The following is a 15,718-nucleotide window of genomic DNA, read 5'->3' on the forward strand; positions in this document are numbered from 1 at the left end:
GTACACATGTATGTACATGAATTTGCATATGTAAATGTATATACATATATAAATGTATATACATAGATATATACATACATGTATTTATTACGTACATATGTAAACTACATATATCTTTCTAGTATATAATTCTATCTTTATTTCACAGTCCCATATATTATAACATATTTAAGAGTTTCAGTTTTTAACTCAACTTTTTAAACTTTTCTAGTATTTGTGAATGTTTATCTTACTGGGATTAGCCTTTTTCTTTTATGTTAAGTATTACGTAAGATATTTTTGGACTGTTAGCTTTACAGACATTTTATTTTCCTTTTCCTTATAATTAAAATAAATCATGATAGGTAGAAATGGGAATGGTAGAAAGACTTCAAAAACAGGATGGACAACTTCTACAGGCATCCACCTATTTCTTCTTTAATGAGTTTTCTAGTCCACTTACCTCCAAAAACCATAATCCTGGGACTCAAAATCCCCAGGAATCATAACCATGCTACACTTGGGCACAACTGAATGATATATCTGATTTCTCTTATTATTCAGCCTTTATGAGAAACTACATGTTTTCAAATCTATGGTCAGTTCATTTCAGGTTAAGCAAATTCAGATGACTACCTGGCACCTTATTTAATTTAAAGCTTATTATCAACAAATTTTAAGCTGCCTTAAATGTTATGTATATCACTCTGCTTTCTCTCTAGATTCCACTATTAAGCCTCTGATATGAAAACACAAGATAAAAAGTCACTAGGGATTTTCTGCACCCCAAACTGTTTAAAAGCTGCTCTCTCTGGTAAGCTCTAATCCTTGCTCTCTTGTTTACTTTTATCAATTTGAGGATTACTCTGAAGGTAGAGTTCTCTCAACTTTTTAAGCACCCATTGTTTACATCTCTTTACAAACTTAGGGGCTTACAAGACTAGATAGTTTACTTGATTACTGACAAACTTGAGCTTCTCAGGTTCCTCTACAAGCAGCAAAGCAGGTTCTTAGGCACAGCTCTTCTGTGGGTGACCACAGTTCCTCACTGACAAGAAAACTCAAAGCTATTTGAAGCTTTTAGTGACTGTATTTTGGTCTTTGGTTGACAATATTTGATTAGATGAAAAAATTAGAATGAAAGAAACATTAGCTACACTTAGACACACCTGCCTTATTTTAGGATGGAGGTGGGTGGGGTTGGAGGGAAGCTATAGTTGTATGTATTTCCCTGCTCTTCTTTCTCAGTCCCTCAAATACACTAAAGCAACTCTGAGCATTATTTAATCTTTATTTGATCATTTAAAAGGATGTTCTGAGATCATGGATCTCTACTATAGGTATGCCCAAGTGCTAGAATCTGCTGCTAGAGAAAAATAAATGTGTAAGAGTTACCTAACTATCACGATGATGAACTAGTAAGGCAAAATGGATGTAAAAATTCAGATTTTTTTATATTTCAAGTCACATAAATTAATAGTAATGAAGTAAATTATGGATGAAACTAAAGCCAAGCACACATACATCAGCTGAAAACAATAGGAAAGAACTCAGGCTGTTTTTTGTATGTTTGCTCAATGTTTTGAGAAGAAGCTAGAATACCAAGTGAGTTTTTATATCTATAAAGAAGAAAGAAAACTAAAATTAAGCCTGTTGGTAGGTCTATACCATTTTCATACATGCTAGGGGAGAAGGTAGTAAACAAAGTTTCTGCAACCATAAGTGATGCTTAGAGGAAAGTTAAGTCATTGAATGATGCCAGGACTGATTACTCTACTGAACTTTAAAAGCAAGAGATTGCAGTCTCTGAGTCCAAAGTGGTTTCATATGAACTGCCACAGTTGCGGTTTACTCTTGAAACTATAACCTATCAAATTAGAAGCAGGCAAGGCCTATGCTCTTAACAGTTCCACTTTCTACTGTCTACAGTTAAGTTATGTCTGCAAGCCCAGCATATTTTTTTCAGTTAAACTGTTATTTGGATGAGTAGAATATAAAAGCTACTCTGTTATGTTGGCCAGAGAAGATTTTTGTTATGATACAAAGCTTAACGAAGTTGCCAGTCTCATGTTTATTTGTACATATGAAGACTTTCACTGTAACTAGTTTTATCAACTTCTGATATTTTATTATCCTGGTTACCAGTATGTAATACATAACTATAAAGAAGAAGTGTACAGACTGCATAAGTACCCAAGCTTTTTCTACCCTGCATCTCCAGATATTTTATTGACTTTAGTACCCTGCTGACCCCCAGTTTTCTAGGTCTACAGTAGCCTGCTATTATAGAGCTACAAAATGTTCCATTTCTTCTCTTCTTGATTGTGGAATGCCCTTTTAGGCAACAGGTTTGGCTAGCCAAGATCTTCCCATCAAAATTGAAAAGTTACCTGTTCAATTTTACTAATGCTTTATGTATTATGCTTTATTCCTTAATGAACCTTTCTCAGTGGCCATTTTTATAATATAAAAATATTTAAAAAATAAAGCATAAACAATATTTGCTCTTTGTGTAATGCATCATAAGTGAAACCATGCCACTAAACAACCATATCCTGTTTGGGCATTGATGACATCAGAAATACATGTTTATCATCTGCTTTGGACAACTTAGCATGTTTTTGGCCCAAGGCAAAGTTGAACTAAAACCATTTGCAGTTGTACCAAACCAAGATAACCACACATTTCTAAAGTAATTGATACCTAAAAGAACACTGCCTTTAGATCACAGTTCATGATCCAAGCATGCTAATTCTTTAAAGGTTGTTGAAGTTTATAAAGCATGTATGTCTACTGGACCTCCTCCAAAGTTTAACATAAAATAATTATATCTTCAGCATGCATAGAAACTATAAAAAAGTTGGCACTTAGCACAATCTTTTGCAATTCTGAAATTACCTCCATTGCCCAACTGAAAGAGAAGGGGAAAATGGAGATTCCTTATATGTGAAAGTATGATAATAGCAATATGAACTGTGAAAATACTGTCTTGTAATTTGGAAGGCACTCAAATGAAATAAATCATTTTACTTTAAATTTTTCCTTTAGTGTTTAAAGAAATAATAATTTTATGTATAGATAGCTAAGGTAAATAGAAGACATATAATTTTCAAATGCATTGTTAAGACGTATCCAGGGAATCCAAATACATGTCACTAATTTTGTCTTGCAGTGATATAAAGCATGTAATTGCCCTGGGTACTACCCTAGCTAGTAAGTCCAATCACAGCCTGCAACCATAGCCAGAAGAATAGCTCTTCACACTATATATGCCAACATAAAAGCAGTAAGAATTAGTTTTGTTTACAAATAAAACTGGATGATTTGAAACAAAAAAGGTAAATATTTAATTAGAAATTAGCTTCATAAAATAAAATCAGTAAATGTCAGATCCAGAGTAGGGAAACCTAATCATTTTCAAAACAGGAAATAAGGAAACAGAAAACAGAAGTCGTTTCCCAAAGTTGATGCTGAAGGCAGATCTGACTCCCACTTCAGGGGCTGATCCTCTGCACATCGCTGCCATCAGACATAAAACCACTGACTTAGAGATTTCAGACAACATTTAAAGAACATGAGAATAGAACCAAACAGCATAGGCACTGCAATGATTGTTCTATTTCTGTAAAAAGGGAAGAATGTACTATACCTCCATTCTTTCTTGTTTAACTTCATCAATTTCGTCATCTTCAAACATTGCTAAAAGTTCTCCTGTCTGGTCAATAGAGTTGAGGAAGTCCTGAGCAATCTTTTGTCTTTTGTTCGCATTATTGCTGCCACTCAATTTGTCTTCATGAAGTCAAGGGAAAGAAAAAAAGAAATGTTCTCAATAGGTTTACATCAGCACTAATTATTACATGTATTAAATATAGTATACCAAATTCAGAATTGGGATTCTCTGAAAATAATCTTTTAAAAAATTCTTGCATTCAAAATAAAAGTATAAGTCATACAGAATTAAATAATTTTTCATGTCACAAATTAGACTGAAAGAATAGAACCAAATGATCAATTACCAAAGTAAGTGTGAAAGGGCTAATTAAATCCCTTATAAAAAAGAGAGAGTGGTGTGCTCAGATTTGGAAAAAGAATACTGTTATATAATATTTATAACAAACACCTCTGAAATGAAATGACAATACAAAAAATGATGAGTAAGGATATGCTAGGCAAATACAAGCTAAGAAAGCAGAACTGGTAACATTAACATTAGAAAATACAGCTCAAGACCAAAAACACTAAAGGAGACAGGGTGAAATAGTATCTAGTAATAAAAGGAATTTTAAACGGCCATAAACTTTTATGTAACAAAATAATAGCAAAATGAATAACACAAAGGAAATCTTAAAAAGCACAATTATTGTGAGATATCTGAATATATATTTTTTTAAATTTGACAACTTAAGGTTACAGAAGATTTAAAAAATATATATCTCTAAGCACATTAACAACTATATACATATAAGAATCTATATTATTATCTTAGGTCCATAGATCTTTTTCTTCATTTTTATCATTTCTTTTAAATTTTTACATCAAAAAGTTTTATAAACATCTATAAATTAAAATATATTAAAATATCACATCATTTTTGCTTGATTACTCTTTCCCATTTCCTTCCCTTTTACACGATCAGCCAAATTCCAACTCAAAATCTTGTAACTCATATTAACACCACCCAATATGTATTCTCCATGCTCATATATCCATAAAAATACATTCATTTATAGAGCTGTTTTATTCACTTATATTTTCTAGAAAAGGGTTCTTATGATATTCCTTCTATTTCTTTCTTGTCTTGCACTTCATGTTTCTTCGTCAATTAGGAAGAAAAATCCCTCCAAGTCAACTGGTACAGCCCTGATTCCTTCTTAACGGCTGTGTAATATTTTACAATATGTATGTACCACAGCTTTCCAGCCAATCCCCTACTGATGGGCATAAACTTTGTTTCAGGTTTTTGCTACCCAGGGGAAATGCTGTAATAAACATCCCATCCATATGGCATTCTGTATGGTTGGCTTAATGTTTATGGCATAGATTCACAAGGATGGAACTACTGAGTTAAAAGGTACAAACATTTTAATGGAAGTTAAGAGATTGTTTACCAGTGCATTAACCCTTCAAGTTTCCAAGACTAATGAGGAATGCCTTGTCTCTCCATGAGAAAAGTCTGATAAATGTAAAGTGATACATCATTGTGATTAAAATATTTAATTTCCCTAATGAATCTAAACATGTTTTCCCATATGTTTGTTAGCTATCTGAATAAGCCTTTCTTTTAATTGTCTAGTTTTATCCTTTGCCCATTTTCAACTGGGTTGCCTTTTTCTTAACAATTCAAAGGGCTCTTTTATATTACCCCTTTGTTATCTGAGTTAAAAATGTTTATCCTAGTCTTTCATTTGCCTATGAATTTTAAAGCATCTTTTGCCACTAAAAAATTTAAAATTAGCCAGGCGTGGTGGCTCACGCCTGTAATCCCAGCACTTTGGGAGGCTGAGGCGGGCGGATCACCTGAGGTCAGGAGTTTGAGACCAGCCTGACCAACATGGAGAGACCCTGTCTCTACTATAATCACAGCTACTCGGGAGGCTGAGGCAGGAGAATCGCTTGAACCCGGGAGAGAGAGGTTGTGGTGAGCCGAGATTGCTCCATTGCACTCCAGCCTGGGCAACAAGTGCAAAACTCCGTCTCAAAAAAAAAAAAAATTTTTAAATTTCTATATTGTCAAATAAGTTCATTTTTTCTTTTATAACTTTTGTTTGAGATGACTTCTCTCCACTCACACAGGTGGAATGGATCCTATCAGATATCTATTCTTATTTAAATTTGTAAAGGTTCACTTTGTGGCCAATTTTACAATTAAGTTTTGTAAATGTTCTGTAGGTATATTGAAAAAATTCATAGACCCTCTATTCCAGATAAACACAGGTCGAAGCATATCTTGCTATTTTGCTGATTTACTATTTAGTGCTTACGGGTCTATTATGTTAAAAATTGTGTCTTCTATAATTATTCCTCTTTATCCTGTTTTATTATTATTATTATTATTCCCCTTTATCCTTCTGTAAAATATTCCTCTTTGTTCTGTTTGGGCTTTTAAGGTTAAATTATAGCTTGCATGATGCTAATATTGCCACTTCCGCTTTCTTTGCATTTGTGTATGCATTTATTTACCATTTATTTGTTCATCGCATTATTTATAACCTTTCTTTATGTTCAAGTTTTATTTTTGTGGTTGTCTATAATGTCTCAATGTAAGAATTTAATCCATTTCATAATTAGTGCAATGACCGATATATTTCATTTTTATTATTTTCTCTTGCTTTGTATTTGGTATTTATTTCATATTCTTGTTTTTTCCTTTTCCTTTCTTCATTTTTAATGGTTTGGCCATGTTGATAGTCCTTCCATTTCTTCTCATTGTTAATTTGAAATTGTAATATACTTTTCTATTCTGTTAATGTTTACCATCCCTTTTTCCATTTTCTTTAATGTTTACCTCGCTCTTTTCTGGTTGGACACATTGCTTGAACATATTTTAAACAACAGTTTCCATTATTATTTAAAATAAGATATCAATTATACTCCTACCAAGAGGTAACATTTTCCCAATCAAGTAACTTTTTCTTCTAACGTTTCACCCTTTCCAGTATCAAGAGACCTTCAGAACACTTTCATTTTCCCTATCTCAGCTTCCTATCAATAGACCTTTGAAAAATTTTTACTTCACCCCTTCTCCATCTCTAAACTTTTGGCTTTCCGATGAAAAGGGGTATTATTTTTACAGTATTAACAGAATTTCACCAGTATTTTAAGAAATTTAGCACTTATATTGCATGCTCACATATTGTATCATTAGAGATAAATACTGAGTCCAAACAAGATTAACTACTCAACATACTTCTTTCCTATTCTTCCTTTTTCTAACTTTGAAGTTTATCACTGGGATCTATGGATGATTTACTTTCTGCATTTGCATTTACTTTCTGCACTTGATATTTGCATATTGTCGAATATGTTTCTTTAGCACTATAGACAGATATCTTATCTTGGTTGGGTATAAAGTCCTTGGATTGCAGTCCCTTCCTCTCATGAATCGATAAATATGATTCTAGTGCCTTCTAGCTTCCGGTGTTATACATGAGAAGTCCAATTATAATGTGATTCATTTAATAATTCCTTTTTTGGAGGTAGAGGAAGCTGAGCTTTTGTAAGATTTTCTCATTATGTTTAGAGATCAAGAATTTTACTAAGACATTCCAGGTGTTTATCTACTCAACTTTTTTTACTCTGCAGTCTTGGATTTTCTTAGCTCTATAATTTATTAATAATTGCCTCTCCTCCATCTCCTACTTTTACTTTCTGAAATGCCTATCATATGCATCTTAACTCCTCCGAATTTATCCTCTATATCTCTTACCTTTTTCCCTCATAATTTTCATATCTTTACATTTTTCTATGTGCTTTGAGATAACTATTGCATTTTATTCTCCCTAATTAGGTCTGAAGAGTGACTTTTTGAACAAAAAATTATTAAGTTATTTAAGTTATTTAGTTGTGAATTACTGTGTGTTAACTCTAGAAAATCTCTTTTGTGCTACATTTGAGTCCCACTATTGTTCTCCTTACTTTTTAAAATTTCAGTTGTCATCTAATCCCAACTATTTTGCTGGCAGGTATTACGTTCTGTCTTAGCTTCCTCTATGTTGGTGCATTACTCCCCTCACCCTAAGTATTCCCCCCCACTTTTTTTTTTGCTGCTTGTTGGGATTCAGTTGTAATGTAATCAATGGTAAGGGTTTGAGTGGAGGATTTTAATGGGATTTTAAATGATTCCCTATCTCAATCTTCCCCTCCGCCAACTCTAGGCAACCACTACTCTACACTCCATCTCTTTAGATTTGCCTATTCTAGACATTTCATATAAACAGAATAAAATATCTGGTCTTTGTGATTAGTTTCTTTCATTTAGCTTAATATTTTCAAGGTTCATCCATGTTTTAGCATATATCAGTATTTAATTCCTTTTTATAGCCAAATAATATTCCTTTATATGAATATTCCATACTTATTTATCCATTCATCCACTGATAGACATTTGGGTTATTTCCTTTTTTATTATCATGAATAATGCTGCTAACACTCGTACAAATTTTTATGTGAATACATATTTTCATTTATCTTATTCCACTTCTTTTGCTAGGAATGGAATTTCTGGTTCAGTTGGTAAATCTATGTTTACCCTTTTGAGGAACTTCCAAAATGCTTTCTGAATTGTCTGCACCATTTTATACTCTAACAACGTAAGAAGGTTCTAGCTCTCCATGTCCTCAACAGCACTTGTTACTATCATTTTGTGTGTTTGTTTGTTTTTAAGAGATAGGGTCTCGCTCTGTTGCCAGGCTGGAATGAAGTGGTGCAGTCACAGCATACTGCAGCCTCTAACTCCTGGGCTCAAGTAATCTTCCCACCTCAGCCTCCTGAGTAGCTGGGTCCACAGGCACATGCCACTGAGACTGGCTAATTTTTTTTTTTCTAGAGATGGGGTCTTGCTTTGTTGCCCAGGCTGGTTTTAAACTCCTGGCTTCAAGTGATCCTCCTGCCTCAGCCTCCCAAAATGCTGGGATTATAGGTATGAGCCACCATACTCGGCCTTGTTTTTATCTTTTTGATCACAGTCATCCTAGTGGGTGTGGAGTATTATATCAATGTGGTTTTGATTTGCATTTCTCTGATGGCTAATGACTTTTTTTTTTTGAGATGGAGTCTCCCTCTGTTGCCCAGGCTGGAGTGTAATGGCACTATCACAGCTCACTGCAACCTCTGCCTCCTGTTTCAGGGTATTCTATTGCCTCAGCCTCCCAGGTAACTGGGATTACAGGCACACACCACTACACCTGGCTCATTTTTTGTATTTTTAGTAGAGATGGGGTTTTACCATGTTGGCCAGGCTGGTCTTGAACTCCTGACCTCAAGTGATCCACCCGCTTCAGCCTCCTAAAGTGCTGGGATTATTTATAGGCATGATTTTTAAGTATCTTTTTCAGTGTCTATTGTCCATTAGTCAATCTTCTTTGTAGAAATGTGTATTCAGACCCTTTGCCCATTTTTAAATTGGGCCACTGTCTTTTTATTGTTAAGTTGCATGCATTCTTGATATATTCTATACAAAAGTACCCTATCAGATATATAAGAAAAATTTTCTCCCATTCTGTGGTTTGTCTTTTCACTTTCTTGATGTTGCTCTTTGAAACAGAAAAGTTTTAAAATTGATCAGTTAATTTATTAGTCATTGTTTTGACTTTGAAATAATTGATCAAGTCCAATTTTCCCTTTTTCTTTTGCTGTTTGTGCTTTTGGTGTCATACATTCAGAATGCTTGGCCTCCTCCAAAGTCATCAACATTTATTACTCTATTTCTTTTTAAGAATTTTATAGTTTGAGCCCTTGTATTTAGGTCTATGATCCACATTGGGTTAATTTTGTGTACTGTGTTGTTGTAGGTGCCCAAATTCTTTTTTTTGGACGTGGATATCCAGTTGCTCCAGCAATATTTGTCAAAATGGCTATTTTTTCCCTATCAAATTCTCTTGAAATCCTTGTCAATATCAACTGACCCTAAATGCTTATTACTGAACTCTCATTCCATTCCATTTCATTGACAAATATGTCTACACTTATGCCAGTACTGCTCTATTGTAATTACTGTAGCTTTATGGTAAGTTTTGAAATCAGTAAGCATGAGTCCTCTGACTTTATTCTTTGTTAAGATTGTTCTAGGTATTCTAGTTCCCTCACGACCTAGATGAGTCATTTCCATATCAGAATCTGGCATTTCTATATGATTGGTAGAATCAGCGTATTCATGATTAGTAGAATCAGTGTACTCATTTCTACAAAAAAGCAGATGAAATCTGTAGGCCAAGTTGGAGAGTATTAACACTTTAATAATATTGAATGTTCCAATCCATGAACGTAGGATGTCTTTCCATTACTATCTAGGCCTTCTTTCAACAATATTTTGTAATTTTCAGTACATAAATCTTGCAGGTCTTTAGTAATTTTATTCCAAAATATTTTATTCTTTTTGATGCTATTGTAAATGGCATTGTTTTCTTAATTTCATTTTTGAGCTGTGCATAGCTGATATATTAAAATATGCTTGATTTTTGCATATTTCTCTTACATCCAGCAAACACATCGAACCAGTCTATTAGTTGTAATAGTTTTTATTGAATTTCTTAGAATTTTCTATATACAAAATTATGTTATCTGTAAACAGAGGTAGTTGTACTTCTTTTTTTCTAATCTGGATGCCCTTCATTTCTCTTTCTGACTAAACACCTGGCTAAAACCTTCAGTACAATATTGCATATAAGTGCCATTAATGGACATCTTTGTCTTGTTCCCGATCTTATAAGGGAAAGCATACAGTCTTTTACCATTAAGTATGATGTTAGGTGTGGGTTTTCCATATATGTCTGTCTTAGCTCAGGCTGCTACAACAAATACATCATAAACTGGGAGGCTTAAACAACAAACATTTATTTCTCACAGTTCTGGAGGTTGGGAAGTCTAAGATCAAGATGCCAGTAGATTTAGTGTCTGGTGAAGGCCTGCTTCATGGCTTACAGATGACATGATCTAGTATCCACATATGGTGGACAGCAGAAACAGAGGAAACAAACTTTCTTGTGTCTCTTCTCAGAAATGCCCTAATCATAAAGGTTCCATCCTTATGACCTAATTTTTAATGCTTCCCACAATTCTCATCTCCAAATACTACCACACTGGGAATTAGGCTTCAACATATATATTCAGAGGGTGAGGAGGGACAAAAACATTCAGTCCATGCAATCATCTTTATCAAGTTCAAGAGGTTTCCTTCTCTTCCTAGTTTGTTGAATGTCCCTCTCATTAAAAACTTTTGAAATTTTGTTAAATGCTTTTCCTACATTTATTGAGGTGATCATGTGATTTTTCTCCTTTATTCTGTTAATTTGATGCATTACATGAATTGTTTTCTAAGTTTAAAACAACCTTATATCCCTATGACAAATCCCATTTGGTCATGGTTTATAATCCTTTCTATACTTGCTGAATTCAGTTTAATGGCATTCCGTTGAGGATTTTTGCATCTGTATTAAAAAACATTGCAGTCTGGTTTTCTTTTCTTATGATATCTTTGTCTGGTTTTCATATCAGGCTCAATCTATATTACCTTTATAGAATTAGTTGGGAAATAATTGGTATTCTTCTTTAAACATTTGGTGGAATTCAACAGTGAAATAATCTGTGACTGAGCTTTTCTTTGTCGAAATTTTTAAGCTACTAATTTAACCTTTTGCTATTGTCCTGTTCAGATTTTCCATTCCTTCTTGATTCAGTTTCAGTGGTCTGTGTCTTCATAGTAGACCAACTGTATATTTATGTAGTTTGTTATATTAACCATTTTATTTGCCACTTCTGGTTCATTTCTTTCTATAACTTGAGGTGCCATTTCCTTACCCCAGTACAGCATTATTGCCACTTACCTCATTCGTGTCATTACTGTCAAATATATTATATTTCCAAACATTACAGACCCAACATAACAATTTTTATATACATAGTGTTTTATATAGCTGCTTTATAAATCAATTTTAAAAAGGAAAGGAAATATACAATTAGACTATCTCATATTTATGTACTTAATTATCTTTATAAATGTGTGAATTCAAATTATTTGGTGCAGCTTGCTTTTAGACAACTATACTTTCTCTTATATTTATGTACTTAATTATCTTTATAAATGTGTGGATTCAAATTATTTGGTGCATCTTGATTTTAGCCTTAAAAACTTTTCTTACATGGGTCTGACAGCAAGAAATTCTCCTGGTTTTTGTTTATCTGGGAATGTATTTTGCATTCATTTTTGAAAGATAGTTTTGCTGGATATAAGTTTCTCGGTGGAGAAGTTTTTTTCTTTCAGCACTTTGAATATATCATCCCACTGCCTTCTGATCTCTATGTTGATGAGAAGTCAGCCATCAATATTGTCAGGGTCCCCCTGTATATGCTTTTTTCTTGTGACTTTCATGATTTTTTGTCTGTTTTTTTTTTCCCACATTTTTTGTAAAAGTGTCTTAGTGTAGATTTCTTTATGTTCATCCTAATTGGAGCTTGTTGATATGCTTGAATTAGCAGACTGGTAGTTTTCATCAAATTTGGGAGGTTTTCAGTCATTATTTCTTGAATATTTGTTTTTCTACTTTTTCTCTCATCTTCTGATACTCTCATTATGTGTATTTTTACACACTTAATGGTGCTCTACATTTCTCTGAAGCTGTTAATTTTTCTTTATTATTTTTTCACTTTTTTCTTCAGATTGTATACTCTTTAATGTTGTCTTCAAGTTCAGATTCTTTCTTCTGCCAGCTGAAAACAACTATTGAGCCCTTCTGAATTTTTTCATTTCAGTAATTGTATTCTTGAACTCCGTAATTTCTATTTTTTAAAATAAATTCTGTCTCTATTGATACTCTTTACTTTGTGAGACACTATTATCATATCTTCCTTTTTTAAAAATTTTATTTCCTTTAGTTATTTGAACACATACATAATAGCCGCTCTGACGTTTTTGTCTGCTAAGTCCTATATCTGGGCCCCCAAAAAGCATTTTCTATTGTCTACTTTTTTTTGGTCTCCTTTTTATTGTTCACACTTACCTATTACTTGGCATATCCAGTATTTTGTTGTTGTTGTTGAAAAGGGACACTTTAGATAATACAGTGTAGCAAATCTAGATAACTCCCTCCCCTCCCTGGGGCTTGTCATTGTTTATTTCATGACTTGGCTGAACTAGTACAATGAAGTCTCTTCCCTTGCAGTATGCAGCCTCTGATGTTGTTCTTCAGAGGGTGCAGCCTTGAGTATGCAAACAATCTCCTCCATAACCAGAGATGACTGTAGTTTTAGTCAGGGGGTGTTTGGCTGTTACCTTCCCTGATCTCCCTATTAAGTTTCTGGCTGTTCTGCCTCTACTGTTATCACATACAGCTGTTAGCCCCCACTAATTGACAGCTGTTTGCTCCACTGTTTCTGATAATACCCTTGGGCATAAATTGCTCCAGAGATTGATTGATCTAAATAATGTTGGGCCCCTGTGAAATGTTGCCAGCTTTTAAGTTTTGCTCTGACTGCAGGAGGGCTTTTTTAACTATCTCTTTCCCTTGTTTTCTTTGTTTAACATCTAGCTGACCCACTGTTTTGCTTTTTGCTACCAGTATCATGGAGCTACCAGTCCCCTCTTAATCACTCATCACCAGGATCTTCATTGTTGTTGTTGTTATTTTTACAATGAACTTAGGTATGAACTTCCACACACTCTGTTCTAAGCAGTTCCAAGCAGTGATGTGGAAGAGCTGCAGAGCTTTCTGCTCCTAAGGTCTGAGCCGAATATCTGTACCACTGTACTGAAGCTGAGGGTGGACCTGCAATTAACTTCTCCTGGAAAGACTTCCCTGGATCTGAGAATGGGGATATGGAAAGGGAAGCAACCCCTAGACTTCTAGACTTGTCTATTCTGGTATGTAGCTTTGCTCCCTATGAGAGCTAGGGTGGTGGCAATCAGAGCCCAGTATTCTCAGACTACCGTGTCTGAGGTAGAGCTTTTATCCTATGAGCTGAGGTTAAGTGAGAAAAGGGAGCCCCAGTCATCTCAGCTGTGCCTGCCTAGAATAAAGCTTTTGCAACATGTGGCTGAGGGAGATGAGAGATGCCTACCTCTTGCCCCTTCTGGGGTAAAATTGTTGCCCTAGAATAAGAACTGGAGGAGCAAGCTACACTCACTCAGAGTAGAGCTTCTGTCACACTGAGTTAAGGTGGCAGAATGGTGAAGAGTGATCATGTGAGCAGGTCATGGTTTAAATGCAACAGACTCTCAATACTGTTCTTAACAAGATTTAGTTGATCTTGAGTATGTGTTGCCCTGCTTGCTGTACGTGCTTAGGACAATTTCTACAGACTTTAAATGATTATTTCAAAAAAAATTTACCAGTTAAATGTATTTCACTGGGGAGAGACTCTGCCATACTCCTTACATAGCCATTTCAGAAGTCCCACGTCAAGATTAGATGTGTTCTACCTGAATATTTTACTTTATAATTTCTATCAACTGTTTTTTTTTAAGTTTTAGTGTGCTTTTTGTAAGACACACAAAATTAGAACATACAAATGAAGATAAGGGGGAAGATTTGAAATGAATGAGAGGACATCAAACTAATATGATGGTTTAGCGAAACTGAATATTACTCTTACCATCCCAAACTTCATGGTGTCTGAAGCATGGTGTTAACTGCTATCATTCATTCAGTGGCAGGCATGTATCAAGTGCTTTTCATATATTATGCTAAACTCTTCTAAGCACTCCACGTGTTACACAATATAATTTCCCTCCACATAAATGAGGAAACTGACCCTCAAGGTCACACAAAGAAAGCAGAGAACTGGTATTGATTGGAATTCAGGTCTGTTTTACTCTAAGTCTGCATTCACTATGTGCTCCATAAAAAGAAACATTTCAATTCATCTGCAGAACATTTTTCAAGAATTAGAATCTATGAGAAGTGTAGTAATATTAAATAGGTAACACGGTATAATATGTTTTATCAGAAATATATACTTTTGCAAGGGTATTCCACTTGATTTGTTGACAGTAAACAAAATTAACTAGTTCTCCAGTTACATTGGAATTGCATAAATGTGTTATCCAGCACACGTGTCATAAGCTCATGTTTTAGTTTTGTGTTTTGTTTTGGTTACCTTCGAGAAGATCATCCTCATCGATGCCTTTGACAATCTTTGATTTGTAGTCTCGGATAAACATGTATTTTAGCAGTCTTCTAAGTTTTTTCTATTAAAAATATAAAATAAGTAAATAAGAAAACCTATACGTATATTTACTTTACTGATTAAAGACTACTATAATTTATTATAATTTAATAAACTTGTACCCCATGATATCAGAGAAAGTAAAGTAATCCTTAGCATACTGCTATGACATAAAAAGGTAGTCATCAAACACAAAGGCTAAAATACAAGTCTTTTAAAAAGCAGTTTTCATTTACAAATATTCGGATGTTCCAGAATCACAATAGTCACACATTACTTAATGAAGGGGATCTAAGAAATGCCTCCTCAGGAGACTTCATCGTTTTGTGACCATCACTGAATACACCTACACAAACCTAGATGGAACAGTCTAATGCACACCTAGGCTACATGGTACGGCCTGCTATTCATGTGCTACAAACCGGTATGCAAGGGTAAGAAAATGGTAAGTATTTGTGTATCTAAACATTTCTAAATATAGAAAAATTAGTTAAAATACCATGTAAATGACAAAAAATGATACATTTGTAGAGGGCATATACCATGAATGAAGCTTGTAGGACCTGAAGTTGCTCTGGTTGAGTCCATGAATGAGTGGCAAGTGAATTTGAGGGCCTAGGATATTACTGCATGCTATTGCACACTTTATTTTTAAAAAAGCTGTACACTTAGGCTACACTATATTTAAAATTTTTCTTTCTTCAATAATAAATGTGCCTTAGCTTACTTACTGTAACTATTTTACTTTATAGACTTAATTTAAAAAAAACTTCACTCTTACAGTAATACTTAGCTTAAAACACAAACACCTTACACAATTGTACAAAAAGGTTTTTCCTTTATATCCTTATTCTATAAACTT

General features: G+C 34.1%; 1 protein-coding gene across 6 annotated transcripts in view; it reads right to left on the reverse strand.

Moving 5' to 3' along the window:
• SUPT3H (SPT3 homolog, SAGA and STAGA complex component) overlaps positions 1-15,718 on the reverse strand; it is a 557,715-nt gene that overhangs the window by 183,592 nt on the left and 358,405 nt on the right. For all 6 annotated transcript variants that reach the window (XM_063707642.1, XM_063707643.1, XM_019030076.3 and 3 more), the window contains 2 exons: positions 14,788-14,878; positions 3,629-3,768 (listed from right to left, as the gene is read on the reverse strand). In XM_063707642.1, the coding sequence (XP_063563712.1) occupies positions 3,629-3,768; positions 14,788-14,878 (231 nt within the window). The remainder of the gene's footprint in view (positions 1-3,628; positions 3,769-14,787; positions 14,879-15,718) is intronic.

This window comes from Gorilla gorilla, chromosome 5, assembly GCF_029281585.2.
Source record: "Gorilla gorilla gorilla isolate KB3781 chromosome 5, NHGRI_mGorGor1-v2.1_pri, whole genome shotgun sequence".
Classification (NCBI taxonomy): Eukaryota; Metazoa; Chordata; class Mammalia; order Primates; family Hominidae; genus Gorilla; species Gorilla gorilla.